Below are 27,746 nucleotides of genomic sequence, written 5' to 3'. Positions count from 1 at the left end.
GTAACTCGACATAAGCACTACCTCATCGTTCCTCCGCAAAACCACTGCCCAATTCTGCAAGGGGGGGGGGGGCGGTGTGCTCACCGCACCCCGGCAAAAAACTTTGTGGACTCCAGGGGGTGCTAACATCAGGCACACAGGAGGCCAAATCGGTTCCTTGGTGATAGTCCACAAACCGCTCAAGGGCTTTCCTGATTTTCCAAGAGTTTAGTGTGTGATCGTTGTTGACTCTCCATAGGAACATTTCTCCATTTTATCTTGTATCTGACACAGATATGCAAGCGGTTTCTCTCTATGTATCTAGGATTTTGAAGCTTACTCTATATATTGGATAATCTGGCAATGAATGGTCCTGCTTAGTTCTTGTTTCAAGGAGTTACCTGAATTAATGACCCTTTGAAGGATCATTAGACATTAAGAATAGATTCTGTGAAGGCCAGGGGCTAGGAATCTCCTGGTTACATCTTACGTAAGTGAGTACTAGAATTGGCTGTGGGTGTTGCTTGACCAATGTGATTTGCTGCGCTCTGCACTGTCTATTCCACAGCTGTGGGCCGAGGGGCTCTCTGCCCACATAACACTTCATGTTCCTCCTGCTTCTGTGTAAATATCTAACAAACAAATCTGGCTGTCAGTATGCGTGTGACAATGTGATATCTGCTGCCTTTTGGAATGGATGAGTGAGTGTGATGGGCACTTTGCGTGCTCCCCGTGCATTCACTCATAGTTTGTTCTGTGGCACTCTTCCCGTTCATAGCGTCTCGAGCAGGCAAGTATCAGGCAGAGGGGAGTCAGAATAAAAACAGAAAATGCTGGGAACATTCAGCAGGTCAGGCAGCCTCTGTGGAGAGGAGTTCTTCACCTAGAGTCTATCCCTGGAATATCGGCGTGCAAACAATCAGCCCACAGATAGAGCCCTCTCTGGGTGCTGGCTGCAAAGCTGTTTCTTTCACAGAACGTGCTGCAGTCTCACGCTGACCACATGCACTGAACTCAGAAGTGATGGCCCCAGCAGAATCTGGGGGCAGATTGGAAGCGAGCTGCAGGGGGAAGCGGCAGTGATCACGACTCAGTGAAAGATTATAGCAGCTTTGCAGCAGGCTGTGGCCCGTGTCTTACGTTGTAAAAGGACTCGGTGCATTGAAGGCTGTTTGTGGTTGGCAATTTGAGAGTGTCTGTGGTTTCACAGTGCGTCTTTATATTTTACCATGCAAGTTATTTGGGTCTCTCAGTAAGTGTCTGTATTTTGGGAGTGTCCCTTTATACAGATTTCACTAATATGTTTAAAACATATAGTTGGGACCTGACATATTGGGAATTAAGTAAAAGTAAAATATTCCAAATCGGAGGGGGGGGGGGGGAGACGCGATAGTGAGGTATTTGTAATATTTTATGCTTATTCAGTTTTGTATTTTTTGTGGTCTGGATTAATAACATGATCTAGTTTGTATATAGCAGTGAAGAATCAAAAGGTAATATAATGTAGAGAAGAGAGAGAGATGGGCAAAGCTGGGAGAGTGGGGGAAGAGAGGGGAAGTGGACCAGAAGGGAACAGGGTACGGTGGTGTAGTGGTTATGTTACTGGACCAGTCATCCAGAGAACACAAGCTCAAATGGCAGTTTAAGAAACTGGAAATAAAAAGCTCATCTGTAAAAGTGACCATGAAGCTGTCCGATTGTCGTAAAAACCCAACTGGTTCACTGATGTCTTTCAGGGAAGGAAACATATCGCCCTTACCCGGTCTGACCGATATATGACTCTAAGCCCACACAAATGACTGCTCTCTGAAGTGGCATTGCAAACTATTAGTTGTATTGCCTCCACAGGGCAACTAGGGATGGGCAATATATTCTGGCCTTACCAACATCACATCCAGAGAATAAAGAGACAGGTAGAGACGAGAAAGGGTGAAAAGAAACAGACGGTCAGAGACACAGATACTGAGTCCTTGCTACCCTCAGTGCTACCTCCAAGTGGTATTTAACACGATTCATCAGCTGAGGTAGGTGGTAATCAGCAGGAGGAGGTTTCCTTGCCTGTGTTTGACCTGATACCATGAGACTTCATGGGGTCCGGAGTCAATGTTGAGGACTCCCAGGGTCACTCCCTCCCGACTGGAAACCTGTACCACTGAGCCGCTACCCCTGGTGGGTCTGTCCTGCCGGTGGGACAGGACATACCCAGGGATGGTGATGAAGGAGTCTGGGACACCTGAAAGGTATGATTCTGTGAGTTTCACTGTCAGGCTGTTGCTTGACTAGTCTGCGGGACACCTCTCCCTGAACTTAAGGAAACGTAACTTCGATGGTATGAGATGTGAATTGGCTAGACTAGACTGGCAAATGATACTTAAAGGGTTGACGGTGGATAGGCAATGGCAGACATTTAAAGATCACATGCATGAACTTCAACTATTATACATCCCTATCTGGAGTAAAAATAAAACAGGGAAGGTGGCTCAATCGTGGCTAACAAGGGAAATTAAGGATAGTGTTAAATCCAAGGAAGAGGCATATAAATTGGCCAGGAAAAGCAGCAAACCTGAGGACTGGGAGAAATTTAGAATTCAGCAGAGGAGGACAAAGGGTTTAATTAGGAGGGGGGAAATAGAGTATGAGAGGAAGCTTGCCAGGAACATAAAAACTGACTGCAAAAGCTTCTATAGATATGTGAAGAGAAAAAGATTAGTGAAGACAAACGTAGATCCCTTGCAGTCAGATTCAGGTGAATTTATAATGAGGAACAAAGAAATGGCAGACCAGTTGAACAAATACTTTGGTTCTGTCTTCACGAAAGACACACATAACCTTCCGGAAGTACTAGTGGACCGAGGGCCTAGTGAGAAGGAGGAACTGAAGGATATCCTTATTAGGCGGGAAATTGTGTTCGGGAAATTGATGGGATTGAAGGCCGATAAATCCCTGGGACCTGATGGTACTTAAGGAAGTGGCCCTAGAAATAGTGGATGCATTGGTGATCATTTTCCAACAGTCTATCGACTCTGGATCAGTTCCAATGGACTGGAGGGTAGCTAATGTAACATCACTTTTTAAAAAAGGAGAGAGAGAGAAAACGGGTAATTATAGACCGGTTAGCCTAACATCAGTCGAGAGGAAAATGTTGGCATCAATTATTAAAGATGAAATAACAGCGCATTTGGAAAGCAGTGACAGGATCGGTCCAAGTCAGCATAGATTTATGAAAGGGAATCATGCTTGACAAATCTTCTGGAATTTTTTGAGGCTGTAACTAGTAGAGTGGACAAGGGAGAACCAGTGGATGTTGTGTATTTGGACTTTCAAAAGGCTTTTGACAAGATTTTGGTGTGCAAAATCAAAGCACATGGTATTGGGGGTAATGTACTGACGTGGATAGAGAACTGGTTGGCAGACAGGAAGCAGAGAGTCGGGATAAACGGGTCCTTTTCAGAATGGCAGGCAGTGACTAGTGGGGTGCCGCAGGGCTCAGTGCTGGGACCCCAGCTCTTTACAATATACATTAACGATTTAGATGAAGAAATTGAGTATAATATCTCCAAGTTTGCAGATGACACTAAACTGAGTGGCGGTGTGAGCTATGAGGAGGACGCTAAGAGGCTGCAGAGTGACTTGGACAGGTTAGGTGAGTGAGCAAACGCATGGTAGATGCAGTATAATGTGGATAGATGTGAGGTTATCCACTTTAGGGGCAAAAACACAAAGGCAGAATATTATCTGAATGGCGGCAGATTAGGAAAAGGGGAGGTGCAACGAGACCTGGGTGTCATGGTATATCAGTCATTGAAAGTTGGCATGTAGGTACAGCAGGCGGTGAAGAAGGCAAATGGTATGTTGGCCTTCATAGTTAGGGGTTTTGAGTATAGGAGCAGGGAGGTCTTACTGCAGTTGTACAGGGCCTTAGTGAGGCCTCACCTGGAATATTGTGTTCAGTTTTGGTCTCCTAATCTGAGGAAGGATGTTCTTGTTGAGGGAGTGCAGCGAAGGTTCACCATTCCTGGAATGGCAGGACTGACATATGAAGAGAGACTGGATCGACTGGGCCTTTATACATTGGAGTTTAGAAGGATGAGAGGAGATCTCATAGAAACTTATATGATCCTGACGGGACTGGACAGGTTAGATGCAGGAAGAATGTTCCCGATGATGTGGAAGTCCAGAACCAGGGGACACAGTCTAAGGATAAGTGGTAGGCCATTTAGGACTGAGATGAGGAGAAACTTCTTCGCTCAGAGAGTTATTAATCTGTGGAATTCCCTGCTGCAGAGAGTTGTTGATGCCAGTTCATTGGATATATTCAAGAGGAAGTTAGATACGGCCCTTACGACTAAAGGGGATCAAGGGGTATGGAGAGAAAGCAGGAAAGGGGTACTGAGGGAATGATCAGCCATGATCTTATTGAATGGCGGTGCAGGCTCAAAGGGCCGAATGGCCTACTCCTGCACCTATTTTCTATGTTTCCATATTTTGGCACACTCCCCAGATGTTCATCAAAAATAAACTATAAATAAAATCTGCAAGAGCTCCAATTCAACTCCTGGCTGTCCTGCCCCCGTCCCGAGGCAGAGAACCGTGCAAGTTGGAGCCTGTACTCTTCCTCATTTCCAGGCTAAATTCCCCGAAACAAAGCTGCTCCCTGATTGGCCTAAATCCCCCTTTTGTAGCCTCCCGGCGAGGAAGGTGCAAAGCATGAGCTAACCTGGTCTCAATTGGATTTGCCCATGTGTGCGAATATTAAAGGGGCTGCAAGGCAGAAAAGGAGCGTGTGCATCTGTTTGATGATGTTTAGGGAGATTCAGGCAGCAGCCAGCAGAGACCACAGCAGCTGTGCAAACATCTGTATTCAATCTGTGAAGCAAAAAGCTCACCCTGTGCAGTAACATCACCCTTGCTATAAACCCGTGTGTGTGGAGCAGTCTGGTTGTGAGAAGCGGCGTGCATGCACCTTACCTCAAATATGTCCTTACTGAGTTCCAGCACGGTCAACGCCTGGCTGTAGGTGATGGTCAATTCTGTGTCGTTCTTCAGCTGAAAGTCCCTGGGAAACGGGCCCTGGAAAACGACTGCCGTCTCTCCATATGCCACTGCGCGAGCCCCAAGGTGCAATCTGTACGCTACATCTCGTTTATACCGAGGATGAATGCTGAAAAATATCAAAGTAAATACTTACTAGCACACTCAAGCAACTCTGATGTGATCACACTGTAGGTTCCAGTCTCGCAGAGTTTAAGCACATAACCCAGGCTGACACATCAGTGCAGTACTGAGGGAGTGCAGCACTGTCAGATGAGACGTTAAACCGAGGCTCCATCTGCCTCTTCAGGTGGATGTAAAAGATACCACAGCATTATTGAAAGTGGACGGGAGATCACTTGGGGTCCTGGCCAACACTCCTCACAACCATTTATTCATGTGCTTTCTGTGGGATCTTGCTGCTGCATTTGCCTAAACCCTTCAAAAGTAGTGGTCTGTCTGTGGAGCACACTGGCACATCCTGCAATGATGGTAACATGAGATAAAAGCAAGTTCTTTATCTCAGGATTGATTGCCATGTGGCAATAATTCTTCACGTGGCTCCTTTACTCCTCGTGCAGCCAATCTTCTTACCTGGATTTGCCCTCATGGTTACAGCCGGGTGTGAGAGGTCACATTCCGGGTGTGGGGGGTCACATTCAGTGTGGGGGGGGGGGGGAGGCACATTCCGGGTGTGGGGAGTCTGGCACTCATACCTGCTTCTGAATCCGGCAGAGTGTGAGAGTGTGTGTGTGAGTGACTGCTGTTACCCACCTAATAGGAGCAGGAGTCGGCCATTTGGCCCCTTGAGCCTGCTCCGCCATTTAATAAAATCATGGCTGATGTGATCATGGACTCAGCTCCACTTCCCCGTCTTCTCCCCATATCCCTTTATTCCCTTATCGTTCAAAAAGCTGTCTATCTCCCCTTTAAATATATTCAATGATCCAGCCTCCACAGCTCTCTGGGGCAGAGAATTCCACAGATTTACAACCCTCAGAAAAGAAATTTCTCCTCATCTCAGATTTAAATGGGCAGCCCCTTATTCTGAGACTATGCCCCCTAGATTTAGTTTCCCTTATGTGGAAATATCCTTTCTGCATCCAACTTGTCAAGCCCCCTCATTATCTTATATGTTACGGTAAGACCACATCTCATTCTTCTGAACTCCAATGAGTACAGGTCCAACCTATCCTTATAAGCCAACCCTCTCATACCTTGCGAGCCTATTTCAAACATTGATACGTACGTGCCGTAAGGAGATTTCTCGTCGCCCAAGTCCATTGCCACAGCCATGAACGTTCGCCTCATCTTTGGGTTTGGAGCATAACCAAAATCAGCGGTTTGGTGCCAGCGTATCCACGAGAAAGAATCGTCTGGGAACTCATGGTGGTATGTGGAAAGCTACAGGAATAATAATTACGGCAATCTTTATGAACCAGATTTTAATTAAAATAAAGTTTAGTGGAGCAATACTGAGGGAGCGCTGCGCTGCCGGAAGGGCAGTGCTGAGGTAGAGCCGCACTGTCGGAGGGGCAGTGCTGAAGGAGAGCCGCACTGTCAGAGGGGCAGTGCTGAAGGAGAGCCGCACTGTCGGGAGTAGTAGTGCTGATGAGATGCTGAACTACATTCACTGACACTCCCCCAGGCACACGGCTGCATAGCTCGTTGTATTTTTCTGCCAGCTGCCATGTGTTGCTGATGCACGGATACTGGACGCGGGAACTCGACAAGTTATGTAGGCGTATTTTATGACTATGCAGCTTATTCTATAAAGTGCGCCGTGATGCCATTGGTGCAGTAATTTCTTTGGACGACCCTGCCTACAGTATGGAAGCGTCAAACATACTATAGCGTTAGATTACCTGCACAAAACCAAAAGGGAAGTCGATTTCGGTGGTGCCCCCGGAGCCCTGGTGGAAAACCTTCCTCCAATCCTCGATCATCGCTGGGAAGGTGCAGTTATACTCAGCATTGTGCCAAACCGCGTTTCCTTCTCCTGCAAGGAAATCGCAGAGAGCGATGATCAACCTCAGAACTGCGGTGAGAAGCACAGCCCTTATAGTGTCCCGTCCACAAATCAACCAAAGCAGGCACCAAAATCAACCTGCTCAGCTCAAGCCCCAACACTTTAATCAGCATAACTGGCAATAATCTGATTTAATTTAACTCAGAATAAAGACTATTACTGAAGTAGAATTCATCTATATTTAATCACTGAACTTTCTCTAAGCAATTGATAGTTTTTCATGATCCCATGAACGAAATGATGAGAGGAGATTTTAACTCTCCCTGACTGACGGGAAAGAAGCAGTTAAAATACAGCAGATACAGTGCCCCGTTCCGGACGGATGATGTTTGAGCAGAGGCACTTTACACATTTAATAATTCATTAGAAAAGGTGCAGTGTCAAATGAATGGCGGATAGCTATAACGTAATACCGAGAGTTAAGAAAGGAGCCAGAACATGTCCAGAGAATTATTGATTTAGTTTAACATCAGTGGGAGGAAAAGTAATGGAATCCCTACTAAAGGAGAAAATAGAAGAAAATCGAGAAACCAAAAATATAAATGAATAGTCAGCATGGATTTCAAAAGGGAAAGTCTTGTTTGACTAACGTCATTGAATTTTGTTTTTATTTGTTCCTGGGAGTGGGCGCCGCTGGCAAGGCCAGCACTTACTGCCCATCACTAGCTGCCCTTTGAGAAGGTGGTTGTGAGCTGTGTACTTTATTGTAGCGGATTGCTACACCCGAGTGTCTTGCTGGGCCAGTTCAGAGGGCAGTTAAGAGGCAACCACATTGCTGTGGGTCTGGAGTCACATATAGGCTAGACCGGGTAAGGATGGCAGATTTCCTTCTCTACGTGACATCAGTGAACCAGATGGATTTTTAATGACAACCCAGGAGTTGCATGGTCACCATTACTGATACTAGCTTTTCACATCTCCACATTAGTCCAGGCCTCTACATTACTAGTCCAATAGCATAACCACTCTGCCACCTTTGAAGAGATAACAGAGAGAGTAGACAGGGGTCATCATCATAGGCAAGAGTGCTTAGGTGGCTGTACAGGCCAATACGAGAACCACAGTCTCTGTCAAAGGTGGGACAGACAGTGGTTGAGGGGAATGAAGGGTGAGCAGGGAGCCTGGTTTGCCGCACGCTCCTTCCGCTGCCTGCACTTGATTTCTGCATGCTCTCGGCGACGATACTTGAGGAGCTCAGCACCCTCCCTGATGGACTTCCTCCACTTAGGGACTCCCAGATGTCAGTGGGGATGTCACACTTTATCAGGGAGGCTTTGAGGGTGTCCTTGTAATGTTTCCTCTGCCCGCCTTTGGCTCGTTTGCCTTGGACGAGTTCAGAGTAGAGCGCTTGCATTGGGAGTCTCGTGTCTGGCATGTGAACAATGTGGCCTGCCCAGCAGAGCTGGTCAGTGCTTCAATGCTGGGGATGTTGGCCGAGACGAGGACGCTAATGTTTGTGCGTCTGTCCTCCCAGGGGATTTGTCGGATCTTGCGGAGACATCGCTGGTGGTATTTCTTCAGCGACTTGAGGTGACTACTGTACATGGTCCACATCTCTGATCCATACAGGAGGGTGGGTATTACTACGGCCCTGTAGACCATGAGCTTGGTGACAGTTTTGAGGGCCTGGTCTTCAAACATTCTTTTCCTCAGGCGGCCGAAGGCTGCACTGGCACACTGGAGGCGATGTTGGATCTCGTCGTCAATTCCTGCTCTTGTTGATAGGAGGCTCCCGAGATAAGGGAAGCGGTCCACGTTGTCCAGGGCCGCGCTGTGGATCTTGATGTCTGGCTATGCGGCGAGGACAGGCTGGTGGAGGACCTTTGTCTTACTGATGTTTAGTGTAAGGCCTATGCTTTCACACACCTCGGTAAATAAGTCGACTATGTCCTGGAGTTCAGCCTCTGTGTGCACGGGCGCAGGCGTCGTCTGTGTACTATAGCTCGACGAGAGGTTGGGGTGGTCTTGGACCTGGCCTGGAGACGGCGAAGGTTGAACAGGTTCCCACTGGTTCTGTAGGTTAGTTCCACTCCAGCGGGGAGCTTGTCAACTGTGAGGTGGAGCAGAGTAATGCCGAAGATGCAAGTTATCTAGATTTCCAAAAAGCCTTCGATAAGGAACCACATACGAGATGAATAAGGTCAGAGAATGCAGGGTCAGGGGGCAAGAAGCAGAATGGATAGCTAGCTGGCTTCAAGACAGAAAGCAAAGAGTAGGGGTAAAGGGTAGCTATTCACAGTGGCAGAAGGTGGGTAGTGGTGTTCCCATAGGATCAGTGCTGGGACCACTGCTGTTCACAATTTATATTAATGATTCAGACTTTGGAATCAAAAACACAATTTCTGAATTTGCGGATGATACCAAACTGCGGGGGATACTGAGGAGGACGAATTAACAGCAAAATTTTAAAAGGGGCAAAGTGTGTTAAAAAGACAAGCCTGAAGGCTCTGTGCCTCAATGCAAGGAGTATTCGGAATAAGTGGATGAATTAACTGCGCAGACAGCAGTTAATGGATATGATGTAATTGGCATCACGGAGACATGGCTCCAGGGTGACCAAGGCTGGGAACTCAACATCCAGGGGTAGTCAACATTTAGGAAGGATAGACAGAAAGGAAAAGGAGACGGGGTGGTGTTGCTGGTTGAAGAGGAAATTAATGCAATAGTAAGAAGGGACATTAGCCTGTATGATGTGGAATCGGTATGGGTGGAGCTGCGGAATACCAAAGGGCAGAAAACGCTAGTGGGAGTTGTGTACAGACCACCAAACAGTAGTAGTGAGGTTGGGGACAGCATCAAACAAGAAATAAGGGATGTGTGCAATAAAGGTACAGCAGTTATCATGGGCGACTTTAATCTACATATTGATTGGGCGAACCAAACTGGTAGCAATGCGGTGGAGGAGGATTTCCTGGAGTGTATTAGGAAATGGTTTTCTCGACCAATATGTCGAGGAACCAACTAGAGAGCTGGCCATCCTAGACTGGGTGATGTGTAATGAGAAGGGACTAATTAGCAATCTTGTTGTGCGAGGCCCCTTGGGGAAGAGTGACCATAATATGGTAGAATTCTGTATTAAGATGGAGAGTGACACAGTTAATTCGGAAACTAGGGTCCTGAACTTAAGGAAAGGTAACTTCGACGGTATGAGGCATGAATTGGCTAGAATAGACTGGCAAAGGATACTTAAAGGGTTGACGGTGGATAAGCAATGGCAAACATTTAAAGCTCACATGGATGAACTTCAGCAATTGTACATCCCTGTCTGGAGTAAAAATAAGACGGAGAAGGTGGCTCAACCGTGGCTAACAAGGGAAATTAAGGATAGTGTTAAAACCAAAGAAGAGGCATATAAATTGGCTAAAAAAAGTAATAAACCTGAGGACTGGGAGAAATTTAGAATTCAACAGAGGAGGACTAAGAGTTTAATTAAGAGGGGGAAAATAAGAGTACAAGAGGAAGATTGCAGGGAACATAAAAACTGATTGCAAAAGCTTCTATAAATATGTGAAGAGAAAAAGATTAGTGAATACAAATGTAGGTCCCTTGCAGCCTGATTCAGGTGAATTTATAATGGGGAACAAAGAAATGGCAGACCAATTGAACAAATACTTCGGTTCGGTCTTCACGAAGGAAGACACAAATAACCTTCCGGATGTACTCGGGGACAGTGGGTCTAGTGAGAAGGAGGAACTGAAGGATATGCTTATTAGGCGGGAAATTGTGTTCGGGAAATTGATGGGATTGAAGGCCGATAAATCCCTGGGGCCTGATAGTCTGCATCCCAGAGTACTTAAGGAAGTGGCTCTAGAAATAGTGGATGCATTGGTGATCATTTTCTAACAGTTTATCGACTCTGGATCAGTTCCTATGGACTGGAGGGTAGCTAATGTAACACCACTTTTTAAAAAAGGAGGGAGAGGGAAAACGGGTAATTATAGACCGGTTAGCCTGACATCTGTGGTGGGGAAAATGTTGGAATCAATCATTAAGGATGAAATAGCAGTGTATTTGGAAAGCAGTGACAGGATTGGTCCAAGTCAGCATGGATTTATGAAAGGGAAATCATGCTTGACTAATCTTCTGGAATTTTTTGAGGATGTAACTAGCAGAGTGGACAAAGGAGAACTAGTGGATGTGGTGTATTTGGACTTTCAAAAGGCTTTTGACAAGGTCCCGCACAAGAGATTGGTGTGCAAAATCAAAGCGCATGGTATTGGGGGTAATGTACTCACGTGGATGGAGAACTGGTTGGCAGTCAGGAAGCAGAGAGTCGGGATAAACGGGTCCTTTTCAGAATGGCAGGCAGTGACTAGGGGGGTGCCACAGGGCTCAGTGCTGGGACCCCAGCTCTTTACAAAATACATTAACGATTTGGATGAAGGAATTGAGTGTAATATCTCCAAGTTTGCAGATGACACTAAACTGGATGGTGGTGTGAGCTGTGAAGGGGACGCTAAGAGGCTGCAGGTGACTTGGACAGGTTAGGTGAGTGGGTAAATGCATGGCAGATGCAGTATAATGTGGATAAATGTGAGGTTATCCATTTTGGGGGCAAAAACACGATGGCAGAATATTATCTGAATGGCGGAAGATTAGGAAAAGGGGAGGTGCAACGAGACCTGGGTGTCATGGTTCATCAGTCATTGAAAGTTGGCATGCAGGTACAGCAGACGGTGAAGGCGGCAAATGGTATGTTGGCCTTCATAGCTAGGGGATTTGCGTATAGGAGCAGGGAGGTCTTACTGCAGTTGTACAGGGCCTTGGTGAGGCCTCACCTGGAATATTTTCAGTTTTGGTCTCCTAATCTGAGGAAGGCCGTTCTTGCTATTGAGGGAGTGCAGCAAAGGTTCACCAGACTAATTCCAGGGATGGCTGGACTGTCATATGAGGAGAGACTGGATCAACTGGGCCTTTATTCACTGGAGTTTAGAAGGATGAGAGGGAATCTCATAGAAACATATAAGATTCTGACGGGACTGGACAGGTTAGATGCAGGAAGAATGTTCCCGATGTTGGGGAAGTCCAGAACCAGGGGACATAGTCTTAGAATAAGGTGTATGCCATTTAGGACTGAAATGAGGAGAAACTTCTTCAATCAGAGTTGTTAACCTGTGGAATTCCCTGCCGCAGAGAATTGTTGATGCCAGTTCATTGGATATATTCAAGAGGGAGTTAGATATGGCCCTTCTGGCTAAAGGGATCAAGGGGTATGGAGAGAAAGCAGGAAAGGGGTACTGAGGGAATGATCAGCCATGATTTTATTGAATGGCGGTGCAGGCTCGAAGGGCCGAATGGCCTACTCCTGCACCTATTTTCTACGTTTGTATGACTGCAACAAATTACAGGAGGACATTAATAAACTTGCAGAATGGGCATATAATTGGCAAATTAATTTCAACACAGATCAATGTGAGATATTAAATTTTGGTTTTAAAAGAGGTTGCTGCAGAGATAGTGGATTCACTAGTATTAACCTTCCAAAATTCCCTCGATTCGAAAACAGTCCCCAAGGATTGGAAGGTAGCAAACATAACCCCGCTATTTAAGAAAGGATGAAGAGAACAAACAGGGAACGATAGGCCAGTTAGCCTGACATCAGGAGTTGGCAAAGTGCTAGAATCTAATATTCGGGACTTGGGCCTGAATTTGATGACCCTACCAGGGCTGCTGCTGAGTTTTCTCGGCGCTCTCCCCGTTTTTTCGGCGCACACCTCTCGGTGCGAGTTTGGTGAGACCCTCACGCCAGTGGTTTGAAAGGAGCGCTGGGGAGCATGCGCTGGTGTGCAACATCGAAAAAAGCCCTCCGGCCCAATCCCTCCTGAGATTGGTCGGGGCGATCCTCAGCTCCTGCAGCAGAAAAGACTGCCGTGTGGAGGCAGGTCTTACCTGGATGGCAGGTGTGGAGATCTGCAAGAAACGGTTAGTGAGATTTTTTTTTCTTAAATTCTTTTGCAGTGATTTTGTTTGAAAGGGTCCTCAAGGTTTTGTGATGTTTTGTTTTTTATTTATTGAACATTTTTTGTTATGCGTTCCCCCCAACTCCAGCCTCGGTGTAACTTTCTCCAGGATTGCATTTATCGCCCAGAATCCCCCCACCGCCCAGAACCCACCACCCCCCCCACCTATCCAAAGCCGCCCAGAACCCCCCCCTACCGCCCAGAACGCCCACGCTACCCCCCCACCCGTCCAGAACCGCCCAGAACCCCCCCCCACCACCCAGAATCCCCACCACCGCCCAGAACCGCTCATAATCGCCGTGTAACTCCCATTTTTTGCACCGGGCGCTTTTTTCCTTTTTTCACCAAACTTCCGCCCAAAGAAATACATGACGGTAAATGGGCGGAACTTGGCTTTGATCAAATTCAGGCCCCTGGTAACAGAGCACTTGGACAATTGTAATATGCTTAGGCAGAGTCAATGGCCCAGAAATTGTGGTCGGACGCCTCTGACCGAAATTTGTTTAACGAAAGTACCTGGTGATCCTGGAGGAACGTAGACTTGCGGTCCGAGGCCTCGATGCACAGTCCAGCGCATGGGCCCACATATTCCAGGAGCGTGTGTAGCCTGGAATCACGTGGCTGAACCAACCAATGAAAGTGGCGTACCCACATTCACAGTAATAGTGCGTTCCATTTGTATGGGGATACCCCCAAAACCCAAACATTTTAAATAAGAAAAACACTTCACGTATTTAAAATTAATTGAAAGAATTAAATGTTTTCGACAAAAATTTTTTTTTGAAATGTTTTTAATAGGTTTTAATAGGAGTAAAAGTAAACTTGCCTTAATGGACAGGGTTTTAAAAAATTGATAAAATTTTATTTTTCTAGCTTTTAAAACTCTTACGCTGGTAAAAGCACGCCATGCACCTGCTTTTACCAGGGGTAAGAGTTTGAAGAACATTCGCTGGACAAGAGTTGGGCAAATAGCCCAAATCTCCGCCCGCGAAGGCCCTTCTCCCGGGGATGCGTGCGATCTGTCGAAAGACATTTTGACAGTTTGCAAATGAAACGATGCGCATCGCGCGCCGAGAAGGGCACTTGTGCACATCATACACACTCGGCGAGGCCGCAATTCACGGCACAATATGATTTTATGAAAGGGAAATCGTGTTTGACAAATCTGTTGAAGTTAGAGTTTTTTGAAGATGCAACTAGTAGGATGGATAAGATGTAGTGTATTTGGATTTTCAAAAGCATTCGATAAGGTATCACACAAGGGATCTGTGGACATGCACTCCAAAGTCCTTTTGTCTCTCTATACTTCTCCCCGTCCTACCATTTAATGTGTATTCCCTGGCTTTGTTAGCCCTCCCCAAACTTCTCCGGATTGAATTCCATTTGCCACTGTCCTGCCCACCTGACCAGTTCATTGATATCTTCCTGGTGTCTACAAGCTCATGGTCTACAGGACTGTAGTGATATCCACCCTCCTGTATGGCTGAGACATGGACCATATACAGTAGACGCCTCAAATTGCTGGAGAAATGCCACCGATATCTCCGCAAGATCCTGCAAATCCCCTGGGAGGACAGACACACCAACGTTAACGTCCTCGATCAGGCCAACATCCCCAGCATTGAAGCACTGACCACACTTGATCAGCTCCGTTCGGCAGGCCACATTGTGCGCATGCCAGAAACAAAACTCCCAAAGGAAGCACTCTACTCGGAACTCCTACACGGCAAGCGAGCCCCAGGTGGGCAGAAGAAACGTTTCAAGGACACCCCCCCAAAGCCTCCTTGATAAAATGCAACATCCCCACCGACACCTGGGAGTCCCTGGCCAAGGAACACCCTAAGTGGAGGAAGTGCATGTGGGAGGGCGCTGAGCACCTCGAGTCTCGTCGCCGAGAACATGCAGAAAACAAGCACAGACAGGAAGGAGTGTGCAGCAAACCAGTCCCACCCACCCTTTCCTTCAACGACCGTCTGCCCCACCTGCGACAGAGACTGGAATTCCCGCATTGGACTTTTAGAGTGGAAGGAAGTCTTCCTCAATTTCGAGGGACTAGCTATGATGAAGGAGACCAAACTGTAACAGTACTCCAGGTGTGGCCTCACCAATGACCTGTGTAATTTCACTAAGACTTCTTGGGGCCAAAGTTCAGGTACGCCAGTTTCCTACCTGGTTTTGCCGCTGGGATCCAGGAGGCGGATGGAATCGATTTTCGGGACTGTGCAATTTTTTCAAAGTCCCACCGGAATTGGGGGCGGAGTTCGGCAGTAAGGCCGGCTGAGGGGCTGGATTTGGGGCGGGACCGGGACTCCACCGCTGTCATGGGGCGGTGGTGACGTCAGAGCGCGTTTGCGTCACCACGTTCTCTCCTCCGTTAAAGGGGAGAGAATCTGCCATTTCATATCTTGGGCCACTGGGCCACCAGGGAGGGTTTCGGATGGGCCAGGGGGTGCCAGGCTGTCCATTGGCAGCCCAGCCGAACTCAAGGGCACTATTTTGCCGGCTGATTGGGAAGTCACCCGGCAAAAATAAACTCCTGGCGACCGCGGCAGTGGGCTCACCCCGTGAAAGGCCGCCGTGCTGCCAGGCCGTGCTTACTGCGGAGAAAGTGCACCGACACGGAGCTGTCGGGGGCACCGCGCGACGGAGGATCCATCTATTTTGCTGAATTTCGGGCGTATTTTTTTGCAGGTGCAGGAGAGCGGTGGAGCGTGTTCTGACGACACGCTTGCGGCAGTCATCAGCATCACGGCGGAATCGGATCCAGGCCGAAAAATCCCCGAGCGGAATTTGGGTTGGGGCAGCCATTTGATGACAAAGCAGTGGCCACGGGATTCCCATGCATGGCCGCCGCAGATGGGCAGTAACGGGTCTGAGACCCTGAATTTCGGCCCCCTTTACTCTTATACTCTAATCATCATAGGCAATCCCTTGGAATCGAGGAAGACTTGCTTCCACTCTTAACAGTGAGTTCTCAGGTGACTGAACAGTCCAATACGGGAATTACAGTCTCGGTCACAGGTGGGACAGACAATGGTTGGAGGGAAGGGTGGGTGGGGAGTCTGGTTTGCCGCACGCTCCTTCCACTGCTTGCGCTTGATTTCTGCATGCTCTCACTGACGAGTCTAGAGGAGCTCAGTGCCCTCCCGGATGCTCTTCCTTCATTTTGGCTGGTCTTTGGCCAGGGACTCCCAGGTGTCGGTGGGGATGTTGTACTTCATCAAGGAGGCTTTGAGGGTGTCCTTGAAACATTTCCTCTGTCCATCTGGGGCTCGCTTGCCGTGTAGGAGTTCCGAGTAGAGCGCTTGCTTTGGGAGTCTTGTGTCAGACATGCGAACAATGTGGCCCGCCCAACGAAGCTGGTCGAATGTGGTCAGTGCTTCGATGCTGGCCTGATCGACGATGCTAACGGTGCGTCTGTCCTCCCAGGGGATTTGCAGGATCTTGCAGAGATATCGTTAGTGGTATTTCTCCAGAAATTTTAGGTGTTTAATGTATATAGTCCACGTCTCTGAGCCATACAGGAGGGCGGGTATTACTACAGCCCTGTAGACCATAAGCTTGGTGGCAGATTTGAGGGCCTGATCTTCAAACACTCTCTTCCTCAGGCGACCGAAGGCTGCGCTGGCGCACTGGAGGTGGTGTGGAATCTTGTCGTCGATGTCTGCCTTTGCTGATAATAGGCTCCCGAGGTATGGGAAATGGTCCACGTTGTCCAGGGCCGCGCCGTGGATCTTGATGACTGCGGGGGGCAATGCTGTGCAGCAGGGTCAGGTTGGTGGAGAACCTTTGTCTTACAGATGTTTAGTGTAAGGCCCATGCTTTCTCACGCCTCAGTGAAGGGGTTGACTATGACTTGAAGTTCAGCCTCTGAATGCGCGTAGACGCAAGCGTCGTTCACGTACTGTAGCTCGACGACAGAGGGTGGGATGGTCTTGGATGTGGCCTGGAGATGACGAAGGTTGAACAGGTTCCCACTGGTTCTGTAGTTTAGTTCCACTCAGCGGGGAGCTTGTTGAGTGTGAGGTGGAGCATTGCAGCGAGGAAGATCAAGAAGAGGGTTGGCGCGATGACGCAGCCCTGCTTGACCCCGGTCCGGATGTGGATTGGGTCTACGGTTGAAGATCTCCTAATACTCTAATAGGGCAGTAATGGATCTCTTGCAGACCCGAATTTCTGCCCCCTTATACTCTAATAGCTTTGTAACAAAAGCTAACATACCATTTTCTCTCTGAATTGCTTGCTGTAGCTGCACGTTAACTTTCTGTGATTCGTGTACAAGGACACCCAGGTCCCTCTGCATGCAAACATTTCCCAGTCTCTCAGCATTCAAAAAATATTCTGCTTTTTTGTTTTTCCTATCATAGAATCATAGAAAATTATGACACAGGAGGCCGCCATTCGGCTCATAGTGCCCGTGCCGGCTGACCAAGAGCTATCCAGCCTAATCCCACTTTCCAGCACTAGGCCCTGTGGGTTACGGCACTTCAAGTGCACATCCAAGTACCTTTTAAATGTGGTGAGGGTTTCTGCCTCTACCACCCTTTCAGGCAGTGAGTTCCAGACTCCCACCACCCTCTGGGTGAAGAAATGTTTCCTCATCTCCCCTCTAAACCTTCTACCAACTACTTTAAATCTATGCCCCCTTATTAATGACCCCGTTGCTAAAGGAAATAGGTCCTTCCTATCCACTCTATCTAGATCCCTCATAATTTGTACATCTCAATTAAATCTCCCCTCAGCCTCCTCTGTTCCAAGGAAAACAACTCCAGCATCTTATCCAATCTTTCCTCATAGGTAAAGTTTTCCAGTCCAGGCAACATCCTTGTAAATCTCCTCTGCACCCTCTCCAGTGCAATCACATCCTTCCTGTAATGTGGCCAGAACTGTATGCAGTACTGAAGCTATGGCCTAACTAATGTTGTCTACAGTTCTAGCATAACTTCCCTGCTTTTGTATTCTATGCCTCGGCTAATAAAGGAAAGCATTCCGAATGTCTTTTTAACCACCTTATCGACTTGTCCTGCTACCTTTAAGGATGTGTGGACATACACTGCAAGGTCCCACTGTTCCTCCACACCGCTCAGTATCCTCCCATTTAATGTGTATTTCCTTGGCTTGGTGCCCCTCCCCAAATACATTACCTCACACTTTTGCTGATGCCTGAAAGGAGCCGGAGGCAGAGAAGGCAAGTGCTGCAGTCACCTTCACCTCAATGGGCAGTGCAGTCCTGTTGCCGCTGGTAGGCTGTAGGTCTGCCTGTAGGAGCTGGCATATCTCTGTGACCATCTCTTTTCGGAAGCGCAGCCTTCTAACGCACTGTGCCTCAGAGAGCTGAAGGTATGAGCGATGTTCCCTGTAAACTCGTGAGGGATAAGGCCTCCTCCCCATGCATCTGTGACCTCTTCGATTACGTTGCAAATGATCAACAATAAGCCTTCTTCCAGCTTGAAGCCGTATGGTGATAATAGCCAGGATTACTGGCTCCCATCTTTTAAAATGTTCTTAAATGTCCTTTATAAAACAAGCTAGAAACTCACAAACTTCACAATGAAAAGTATTCAGTAACACAGCGTTCTTCTCCCAATGCTTTAATTACAACTGCGACTTTCTCCTTCGCTTTCAACATGGCGCCGTTAGTGCCCTAGTGCGCCCGGGGTCCGCCTGGTTTTTCTGGGCGGGTTCTCGGGCGGACACTAAATCGGGCGAAATGCTCTAACGTTCCGCCCGGGGCGCTAGCGCAGCAATGCACGACGATTTACATCGTCCCAACGGTCAAAACGTTGGTGGGGCGGTAAGTTTTAGCGCCACCACAAAACCACTGGCGAAAGTTCCGCCCGGGCGCTAAAACTCACGCCCCTCGTTTCACACCCCCAAAAAAATCATATTTGCGCCCCGCCCAGGCACTAAACGGAGCGCAAGTCAGCCGAAAATCCAGCCCTATGTCTTTACTTATAATGATTTGGTTAAATTCCTCATTCTCTCTAGACCCTTGGTTCCCCACTACTTCCATAATATTTTTGTGTCTTCTACCTTGAAGACAGATATAAAGTATTTGTTTAATGTCTCTGCATTTCCTTATTGCACATTATAATTTCTCCTGTCTCTGCCTCCAATGGGCCAACATTTACTTCCACTAAACTCTTTCTACTTACATACCTATAGAAATGTTTACAATTTGTTTTTATGTCTTTTGCTAATTTACTCTCATATTATTTTTACTCATTAAATCCTGTTCCTCTTCTTCTTAAGTGAAGCCCAAGTACAGGTCTCCATTCCTGGCACAAGGACAACAAATTCCCTCAGTGTGTGTAGTTCTTTGCTAACCCGCAAGTTATGTGAAGCTGGAGATTCAGGAAATGTCCTTTAATGACTAGCACCCAGCACATATTTATAGTCCGACATCCGACTGCGAGTCTCCCAGCACTGAATCCATAGATTCTGGTGCAGCAGGATATCTCACCTTGATACCAGATGGCTCCTTTGATTGCCATCCTACGCAGAGGGTATATCATTGCATTCCACAGGACAGTGGGTTGATGAGGGCCGGTCGATTCATTGGTCAGATTGTTATAACCAGTGCTGAAAAGTAACAGGCACAAGTTACCAAACATACAATAGGAAGGTATATCCGAATAATCTGCGAGCAGCAATTTCAGAAGATCCTAAGAAATGGGAGCACTCTGCTTATTTTTCCCAAATCACTGCACTATTGCATTGACCTTTCTCTTTCGAAATCTAAATGTCCCCTCACCTGATGTGGCAGAACAAGTTGAGAAGGTGGTTAAAAAAGCAGACGGGATCCTTGGCTTTATAAACAGAGGCAGAGAGTACACACGCAAGGAATGATGATAAACCTTTCTATATCACCGGTTTGGCCCCAGCTGAAGTATTGTGTTCAATTCGGGGCACGCACTTTAGGAAGGATGTCAAGGTCTTGGGGAGGGTGCTGTATAAAATGACTAGAATGGTTCCAGGGATGACAGGTACCAGGCATAGACTCGGCTTGGATACCGGGGGTAAAAGGGTTAAATTAAGACAGGTTTCATACACTCGGTTTGTATTCCCTGGAGTATAGGAGATTAAGGGATGATCTAATTTGCGTGTTTAAAAAGATTAAAGTAATTTATAGGGGAGAGAGAAAATATTTCTTCTGGTGGGAAAAGTCCAGAACAAGGGAGCATAACCTTAAAATGAGAGCCAGGCTGTTCAGGGTGATGTCAGGAAGCACTTCTGCACACAAAGGGCAGCGGGAATCTGGAACACTCCCCCCAAAAAGCTACTGTGGTCAGGGGTCAATTGAAAATTTCAAAACAGAGATTGGTACGACTTTTGTTAGGCAATGGTATTAAGGATTACAGAACCAAGATGGGTAGATGGAGTTAAGAACAGATCAGCTATGATCTAACTGAATGGCAAAACAGGCTCAAGGGTTGAATGGCCTACTCCTACTCCGATGAGGGATTTCACTTATGTAGAGAAACTACAGAAGCTGGGATTGTTCTCCTTAACGATGGAGGGGCGGTGGGGGGGTTAAGGTACTGGTAACGATGGTTAGTGACAGGTGAGGGGTGATGGTACTAGTAATGATGGCTATTGGAGCGGGTTAAAGTACTGGTAAAGATGGTTAGTGGAGCGGGTTAAAGTACTGGTAATGATAGTTAGTGGAGCAGGTTAAGGTACTGGTAACGATGGTTAGTGGAACAGGGAGGTTAAGGTACTGGTAATGATGGTTAGTGGAGGGGGTTAAGGTATTGGTAAGGATGGTTAGTGGAGGGGGTTAAGGTACTGGTAAGGATGGTTAGTGGAGGGGGAGGGGTTAAGGTACTGATAACAATGGTTAGTGGAGAGGGAGGGGTTAAGGTATGGTAACGATGGTTAGTGGAGAGGGAGGGGTTAAGGTACTGGTAACGGTGGTTAGTGGAGGGGGAGGGGTTATGGTACTGGTAAGGATGGTTAGTGGAGGGGGAGGGGTTAAGGTACTGGTAACAATGGTTAGTGGAGGGGGAGTGGTTAAGGTACTGGTAACAATGGTTAGTGGAGGAGGAGGGGTTAAGGTACTGGTAACAATGGTTAGTGGAAGGGGAGGGGTTAAGGTACTGGTAACAATGGTTAATGGAGGGGGAGGGGTTAAGGTACAGGTAACGATGGTTAGTGGAGGGGGAGGGGTTATGGTACTGGTAAGGATGGTTAGTGGAGGGGGAGGGGTTATGGTACTGGTAACAATGGTTAGTGGAGGGGAGGGGTTAAGGTACTGGTAAGGATGGTTAGTGGATGGGGAGGGGTTAAGGTACTGGTAACAATGGTTAGTGGAGGGGAGGGGTTAAGGTACTGGTAACAATGGTTAGTGGAGGGGAGGGGTTAAGGTACTGGTAACAATGGTTAGTAGAGGGGGAGGGGTTAAGGTACTGGTAAGGATGGTTAGTGGATGGGGAGGGGTTAAGGTACTGGTAACGATGGTTAGTGGAGGGGGAGGGGTTAAGGTACTGGTAACAATGGTTAGTAGAGGGGGAGGGGTAAGGTACTGGTAAGGATGGTTAGTGGAGGAGGAGAGGTTAAGGTACTGGTAAGGATGGTTAGTGGAGGGGGTTAAGGTACTGGTAAGGATGGTTAGTGGAGGGGGAGGGGTTAAGGTACTGGTAAGGATGGTTAGTGGAGAGGGTTAAGGTACTGGTAAGGATGGTTAGTGGAGGGGGAGGGGTTAAGGTACTGGTAACGATGGCTAGTGGAGGGGGAGGGGTTAAGGTACTGGTAAGGATGGTTAGTGGAGGGGGAGGGGTTAAGGTACTGGTAAGGATGGTTAGTGGAGGGGGAGGGGTTAAGGTACTGGTAACGATGGTTAGTGGAGGGGGAGGGGTTAAGGTACTGGTAAGGATGGTTAGTGGAGGGGGAGGAGTTAAGGTACTGGTAACGATGGTTAGTGGAGGGGGTTAAGGTATTGGTAACGATGGTTAGTGGAGGGGGTTAAGGTACTGGTAAGGATGGTTAGTGAAGGGGGTTAAGGTATTGGTAACGATGGTTAGTGGAGGGGGTTAAAGTACTGGTAAGGATGGTTAGTGGAGGGGGTTAAGGTATTGGTAACGATGGTTAGTGGAGGGGGTTAAGGTACTGGTAAGGATGGTTAGTGGATGATGGATTAAGGTGCAGGTTTTACTGCTGTTTTAGGGGATACAAAATGTGCTCACAGGATCGATCACTGACACAGAACCCGACCAGTATATCCAGTGTAAAAACACTGATGTTGTCCAGCTCGGTCTCTGCTATAACTTGGCTCCACTCTTCCCCAAATACAATCCTTTGCTGCAGCGCAGTCACCTTTGAAGCTACGCAAAGAACACAGAATCTTACAGCACAGTAGGCAGCCATTCAGCCCATCGTGCCTGTGGTGGCTCTTTGACAGAGCGATCCAATCAGTCCTACTCCCCTGCTCCTTGCCCAGAGCTCTGCAAATGTTTCCTTTTCAAGTATTTATCCAATTCCCTTTTGAAAGTTACTATTGAATCTGCTTCCACCGCCCTTTCAGGCAGCGCATTCCCGATCATAATACAGTTCTCAACTCACCTCTGCTTCTTTTGCCTTCAATCCATGTCCTCTGGTTACCAACCCTTCAACCGCTGGAAACATTTATCTTGATTTACTCGATCTAAACCCTTCCTGATTTTGACCTCCTCCATCAAATCTCCTCTTAACCTTCTCTGCTCTAAGGAGAACCACCCAAGCTTCTCCACGTAACTCAAGCCTTCCTCCCTCAAATCATTCCAAAAATCTCTGCACCATCTCCAAAGCTTTCATATCCTTCCTAAAGTGCGGAGCCCAGAATTGGACACAATACTCCAGCTGGGGCTGAACCAGTGTTTATAACAGTTGAACATAACTTCCCTGTTCTATTTATCTATCTGTAATGCTAACGATCCGTATGGCTTTTTTATATTTTTCCCGCCATCTTCAAAGATTTGTGTGTGTCCAGGTCTCTCAGTTCCTGCACCGCCATAAAGATCCTTTGTCCCCATCTTTTCCTCAATGGTGACATCATCTTTACATACAATTTTAATTCTCTATTTCTCTCAACTCCATGACCCCCTATGTGCTGTTGGTTACATGCGCCGTAGAAGGTGTCGCGCGGGTGCCATGCAGTGTTGCGTGGGTGCCCTGTAGTATTTGGGGTTATTGGTGGATGATTGTGGAACAGTCCTTTGCGGACAGGCTAGACTGGCCAGTTGCTTTTTCTTGTCCGCCATTGTACATTGTCGGAGGATGATTTGGGCCAACAGCTTCCCTCGTTCCATCCTTCCTTCATTTTGAAATGGGAAAGTGATTTATTTGAAATAATTTCAGAGCTGTTTAACTGTATTACAGAAACATCAAACCAAGATACAATTAAAAACATGGTAAATTGTAAACTTACGTGACAGGAAGTCCACATTTGTTGAGGACTGATTTGGATGACCAAGCTTCAATGGGTGTCCCTCCCCAGCATGATTCCACCAGCCCAATGGGATATTGCAGCTGGTCATAGAGGTATTGGCCAAACAGCCAGCACACAGCCGAGAATGAGGTGAAATTGCCTTTCCCAAGGATTTCTAGGATTCAATAAATGAAGACAGTGACCAGCAGCAAAAGATCCTTTCTTTGGTAATAGCATTGGGCTTGTCCACCAAACGCAGCTTTATCTGTGCTCAGTGGGAAATCTGTTAGCAACAGGGCCTATTGAGGGAAGTTGAGGAGCTAAGAAACAAGAAAAATGACGACCCGACCGTTGATGATCTACACCTCAGAAAGCAAAGAGCACCCGATCTTATCTGTGCACAACATCCTAAAACATGGGTTTTAAGAAGTATTTCTTGGGAACATAGGAATTGCTAGACGAAAAGACCAAGGTCCATCTAGTTCACTTCCTATCATGGTATTCGCATAATACAATGATAATGAAGTTGGGTCACTAATCAGAGAAGTCAATCTCTAACAATGAAACTCTTTTTGGATCTACAGGTTGCATAGACCAGGTGTGTATTCCCTTCAGTTTAGATGAAGGGGTGATCGAATTCAGGTGTTTAAGGTGACAAACAGAGTTGATAGGGGAGCGGGAGGGAACATAGTTCCTCTGATGGGGAATTCAGAAAAATTGGGCATAATCTTAGAATGAGAGTCCGGCCGTTCAGGAGTGATATCAAGAAGCACTTCTTCACACAAAGGGTGGTAGAAATCTGGAACTCTCGCCCCCAAAGGGCTGTCGATGCTGGGGGACATTTGAGCTTTCCAAACTGAGATCGATAGATGTTTTATTAGTTAATGGTATCAAGGAATATGGAACAAAGGCGGGTAAATGGAGTTAAGATACAGATCTGATCCAACTGAATGGCGGAGCAGGTTCGAGGGGCTGAATGGCCTCCTCCTGTTCCTGTGGCCAGGGCACCAGTGGCGTGGGATCTTTTACATTTATCGTAGCTGTATCAAGAGCCTAGTTACTGTATTTTATTATTTTTTATATTTTGAGTGGCAGGTAATTGGTAACTTTTGCTGTGTATTTGATATAAAGTAACCAAGATCGTTGGTTTGTCTCATTGGAGTGAGGCTCAGTTCACCAGCTGGAAGCTAAGACACATGCATATGGGGCCAGAATCCAGTACATACACCGAGGGAACTTACTGTTACAAGTCCCAGGTCACACTATCGAATAATATTGGCCAATAAAGGTATACTCCTGATCGTAGGGGACAAGGGTTCTGCTTATGTGACCGATGACACGGACTCCAAAGGAATTTCTCAGAAGGATGTCTCGGAGCGGGTGCAGGACATTCTGAAAATGGAGGGAGAACAGCCAGTTGTCGTGGTGCATATTGGTACCAACGACATAGGTTAAAAAAAGAGATGAGGTCCAACGAGACGAATTTAAGGAGCTAGGAGCTAAATTAAAAAGTAGGACCTCAAAAGTAGTAATCTCGGGATTGCTACCAGTGCCACGTGCTAGTCAGAGTAGGAATCGCAGGATAGTGCAGATGAACACGTGGCTTGAGCAGTGGTGCAGCAGGGAGGGATTCAAATTCCTGGGGCATTGGAACCGGTTCTGGGGGAGGTGGGACCAGTACAAACCGGACGGTCTGCACCTGAGCAGGACCGGAACCAATGTCCTAGGGGGAGTGTTTGCTAGTGCTATTGGGGAGAAGTTAAACTAATACGGCAGGGGGATGGGAACCAATGCAGGGAGACAGAGGGAAACAAAATGGAGACAGAAGCAAAAGACAGAAAGGAGATGAGTAAAAGTGGAGGGCAAAGAAACCCAAGGCAAAAAACAAAAAGGGCCAATGTACAGCAAAATTCTAAAGGGTCAAAGTGTAATAAAAAGGTAAGCCTGAAAGCTCGGTGCCTCAATGCGAGGAGTATTCGGAACCCAGGAGAGGGCTCTGAGCTAGTTAGAGTGGGTGAGAGCGCAAATGAGGAGGACCCCAAGAAAGAATGCAAAAGATAGGAGGCAACAGAGCAGAGTAGCACTGGGGTAAGTGTAAACCACAAGGTGATAGGAAGGGACAATATGTATGAATATAAAGGGGCTGCAGGAGGGGTCAAAACTAAAAATCATGGTTTAAAAACGAGTATTAAAACACTCTACCAAAACGAACACAGCATTCAAAATAAAGTAAATTAGTTGATGGCACAAATCATTACAAATGGGTATGATTTGGTGGCCATTACAGAAACGTGGTTTCAGGGTGGCCAAGACTGGGAATTAAACATACAGGGGTATCTGACAATTCGGAAAGATAGACAAGAAGGGAAAGGAAGTGGGGTAGCTCTGTTAATAAAGGATGATATCAGGGCAGTTGTGAGAGATGATATTGGCTCTAATGAACAAAATGTTGAATCATTGTGGGTGGAGATTAGAGATAGTAAGGGGAGAAAGTCACTGGTGGGCGTAGTTTATAGGCCCCCAAATAATAACTTCACGGTGGGGCGGACAATAATCAAGGGAATAATAGAGGCATGTGAAAAAGGAATGGCAGTAATCATGGGGGATTATAACCTACATATTGATTGGTCAAATCAAATCGCACGGGGTAGCCTTGAGGAGGAATTCATAGAATGCATACGGGATTGTTTCTTAGAACAGTATGTTACAGAACCTACAAGATGGCAAGCTATCTTAGATCTGGTCCTGTGTAATGAGACAGGAATAATAAACGATCTCCTAGTAAAAGATCCTCTTGGAATGAGTGATCACAGTATGGTTGAATTTGGAATACAGATTGAGGGTGAGGAAGGAGTGTCTCAAACGAGTGTACTATGCTTAAACAAAGGGGACTACAGTGGGATGAGGGCAGAGTTGGCTAAAGTAGACTGGGAACACAGACTAAACGGTGGTACAATTGAGGAACAGTGCAGGACTTTTAAGGAGGTCTTTCATAGTGCTCAACAAAAATATATTCCAGTGAAAAAGAAGGGCTGTAAGAGAAGGGATAACCATCCGTGGATAACTAAGGAAATAAAGGAGAGTATCAAATTAAAAACCAAGGTGGCCAAGGTTAGTGGGAAACTAGAAGATTGGGAAAATTTTCAACAACAGCAAAGAATGACTAAGAGAGCAATAAAGAAAGGAAAGATAGATTACGAAAGTAAACTTGCGCAAAACATAAAAACAGATAGTAAAAGCTTTTACCGATATATAAAATGGAAGAGAGTGACTAAAGTAAATATTGGTCCCTTAGAAGATGAGAAGGGGGATTTAATAATGGGAAATATGGAAATGGCTGAGACCGTAAACAATTATTTTGCTTCGGTCTTCACAGTGGAAGACACAAAAACCATGCCAAAAATTGCTGGTCATGGGAATGTAGGAAGGGAGGACCTTGAGACAATCACTATCATTAGGGAGGTAGTGCTGGATAGGCTAATGGGACTCAAGGTAGACAAGTCTCCTGGTCCTGATGAAATGCATCCCAGGATATTAAAAGAGATGGCGGAAGTTATAGCAGATGCATTCGTTATAATCTACCAAAATTCTCTGGATTCTGGGGAGGTACCAGCGGATTGGAAAGCAGCTAATGTAACGCCTCTGTTTAAAAAAGGGGCAGACAAAAGGCAGGTAACTATAGGCCGGTTAGTTTAACATCTGTAGTGGGGAAAATGTTTGAAGCTATCATTAAGGAAGAAATAGCGGGACATCTAGATAGGAATAGTGCAATCAAGCAGACGCAACATGGATTCATGACGGGGAAATCATGTTTAACTAATTTACTGGAATTCTTTGAGGATATAACGAGCATGGTGGATAGAGGTGTACCGATGGATGTGGTGTATTTAGATTTCCAAAAGGCATTCGATAAGGTGCCACACAAAAGGTTACTGCAGAAGATAAAGGTATGCGGAGTCAGAGGAAATGTATTAGCATGGATCGAGAATTGGCTGGCTACCAGAAAGCAGAGTCGGGATAAATGGGTCCTTTTCAGGTTGGCAATCGGTGGTTAGTGGTGTGCCACAGGGATCGGTGCTGGGACCACAACTGTTTACAATATACATAGATGACCTGGAAGAGGGGACAGAGTGTAGTGTAACAAAATTTGCAGATGACACAAAGATTAGTGGGAAAGCGTGTTGTGTGGAGGACACAGAGAGGCTGCAAAGAGATTTAGATAGATTAAGCGAATGGGCTAAGGTTTGGCAGATGGATTACAATGTCGGAAAATGTGAGGTCATCCACCTTGGGGAAAAAAACAGTAAAAGGGAATATTATTTGAATGGGGAGAAATCACAAC

The 27,746-nt window shown here is 46.7% G+C and overlaps 1 protein-coding gene across 5 annotated transcripts in view; it reads right to left on the bottom strand.

Moving 5' to 3' along the window:
• The window catches only part of siae (sialic acid acetylesterase), an 80,593-nt gene that overhangs the window by 11,660 nt on the left and 41,187 nt on the right, over positions 1 to 27,746 (bottom strand). For all 5 annotated transcript variants that reach the window (XM_070894221.1, XM_070894219.1, XM_070894218.1 and 2 more), the window contains exons 5-9: positions 23,405 to 23,579; positions 19,463 to 19,581; positions 6,876 to 7,009; positions 6,260 to 6,414; positions 4,948 to 5,140 (exon numbers count right to left, since the gene is read on the bottom strand). In XM_070894221.1, the coding sequence (XP_070750322.1) occupies positions 4,948 to 5,140; positions 6,260 to 6,414; positions 6,876 to 7,009; positions 19,463 to 19,581; positions 23,405 to 23,579 (776 nt within the window). The remainder of the gene's footprint in view (positions 1 to 4,947; positions 5,141 to 6,259; positions 6,415 to 6,875; positions 7,010 to 19,462; positions 19,582 to 23,404; positions 23,580 to 27,746) is intronic.

The sequence above is a fragment of the Pristiophorus japonicus genome, chromosome 11, assembly GCF_044704955.1.
Source record: "Pristiophorus japonicus isolate sPriJap1 chromosome 11, sPriJap1.hap1, whole genome shotgun sequence".
NCBI classification, from domain to species: Eukaryota; Metazoa; Chordata; class Chondrichthyes; family Pristiophoridae; genus Pristiophorus; species Pristiophorus japonicus.
The sequence above is the reverse complement of the archived record's forward strand: the minus strand, read 5'-3'. Positions and strand labels throughout refer to the sequence as shown.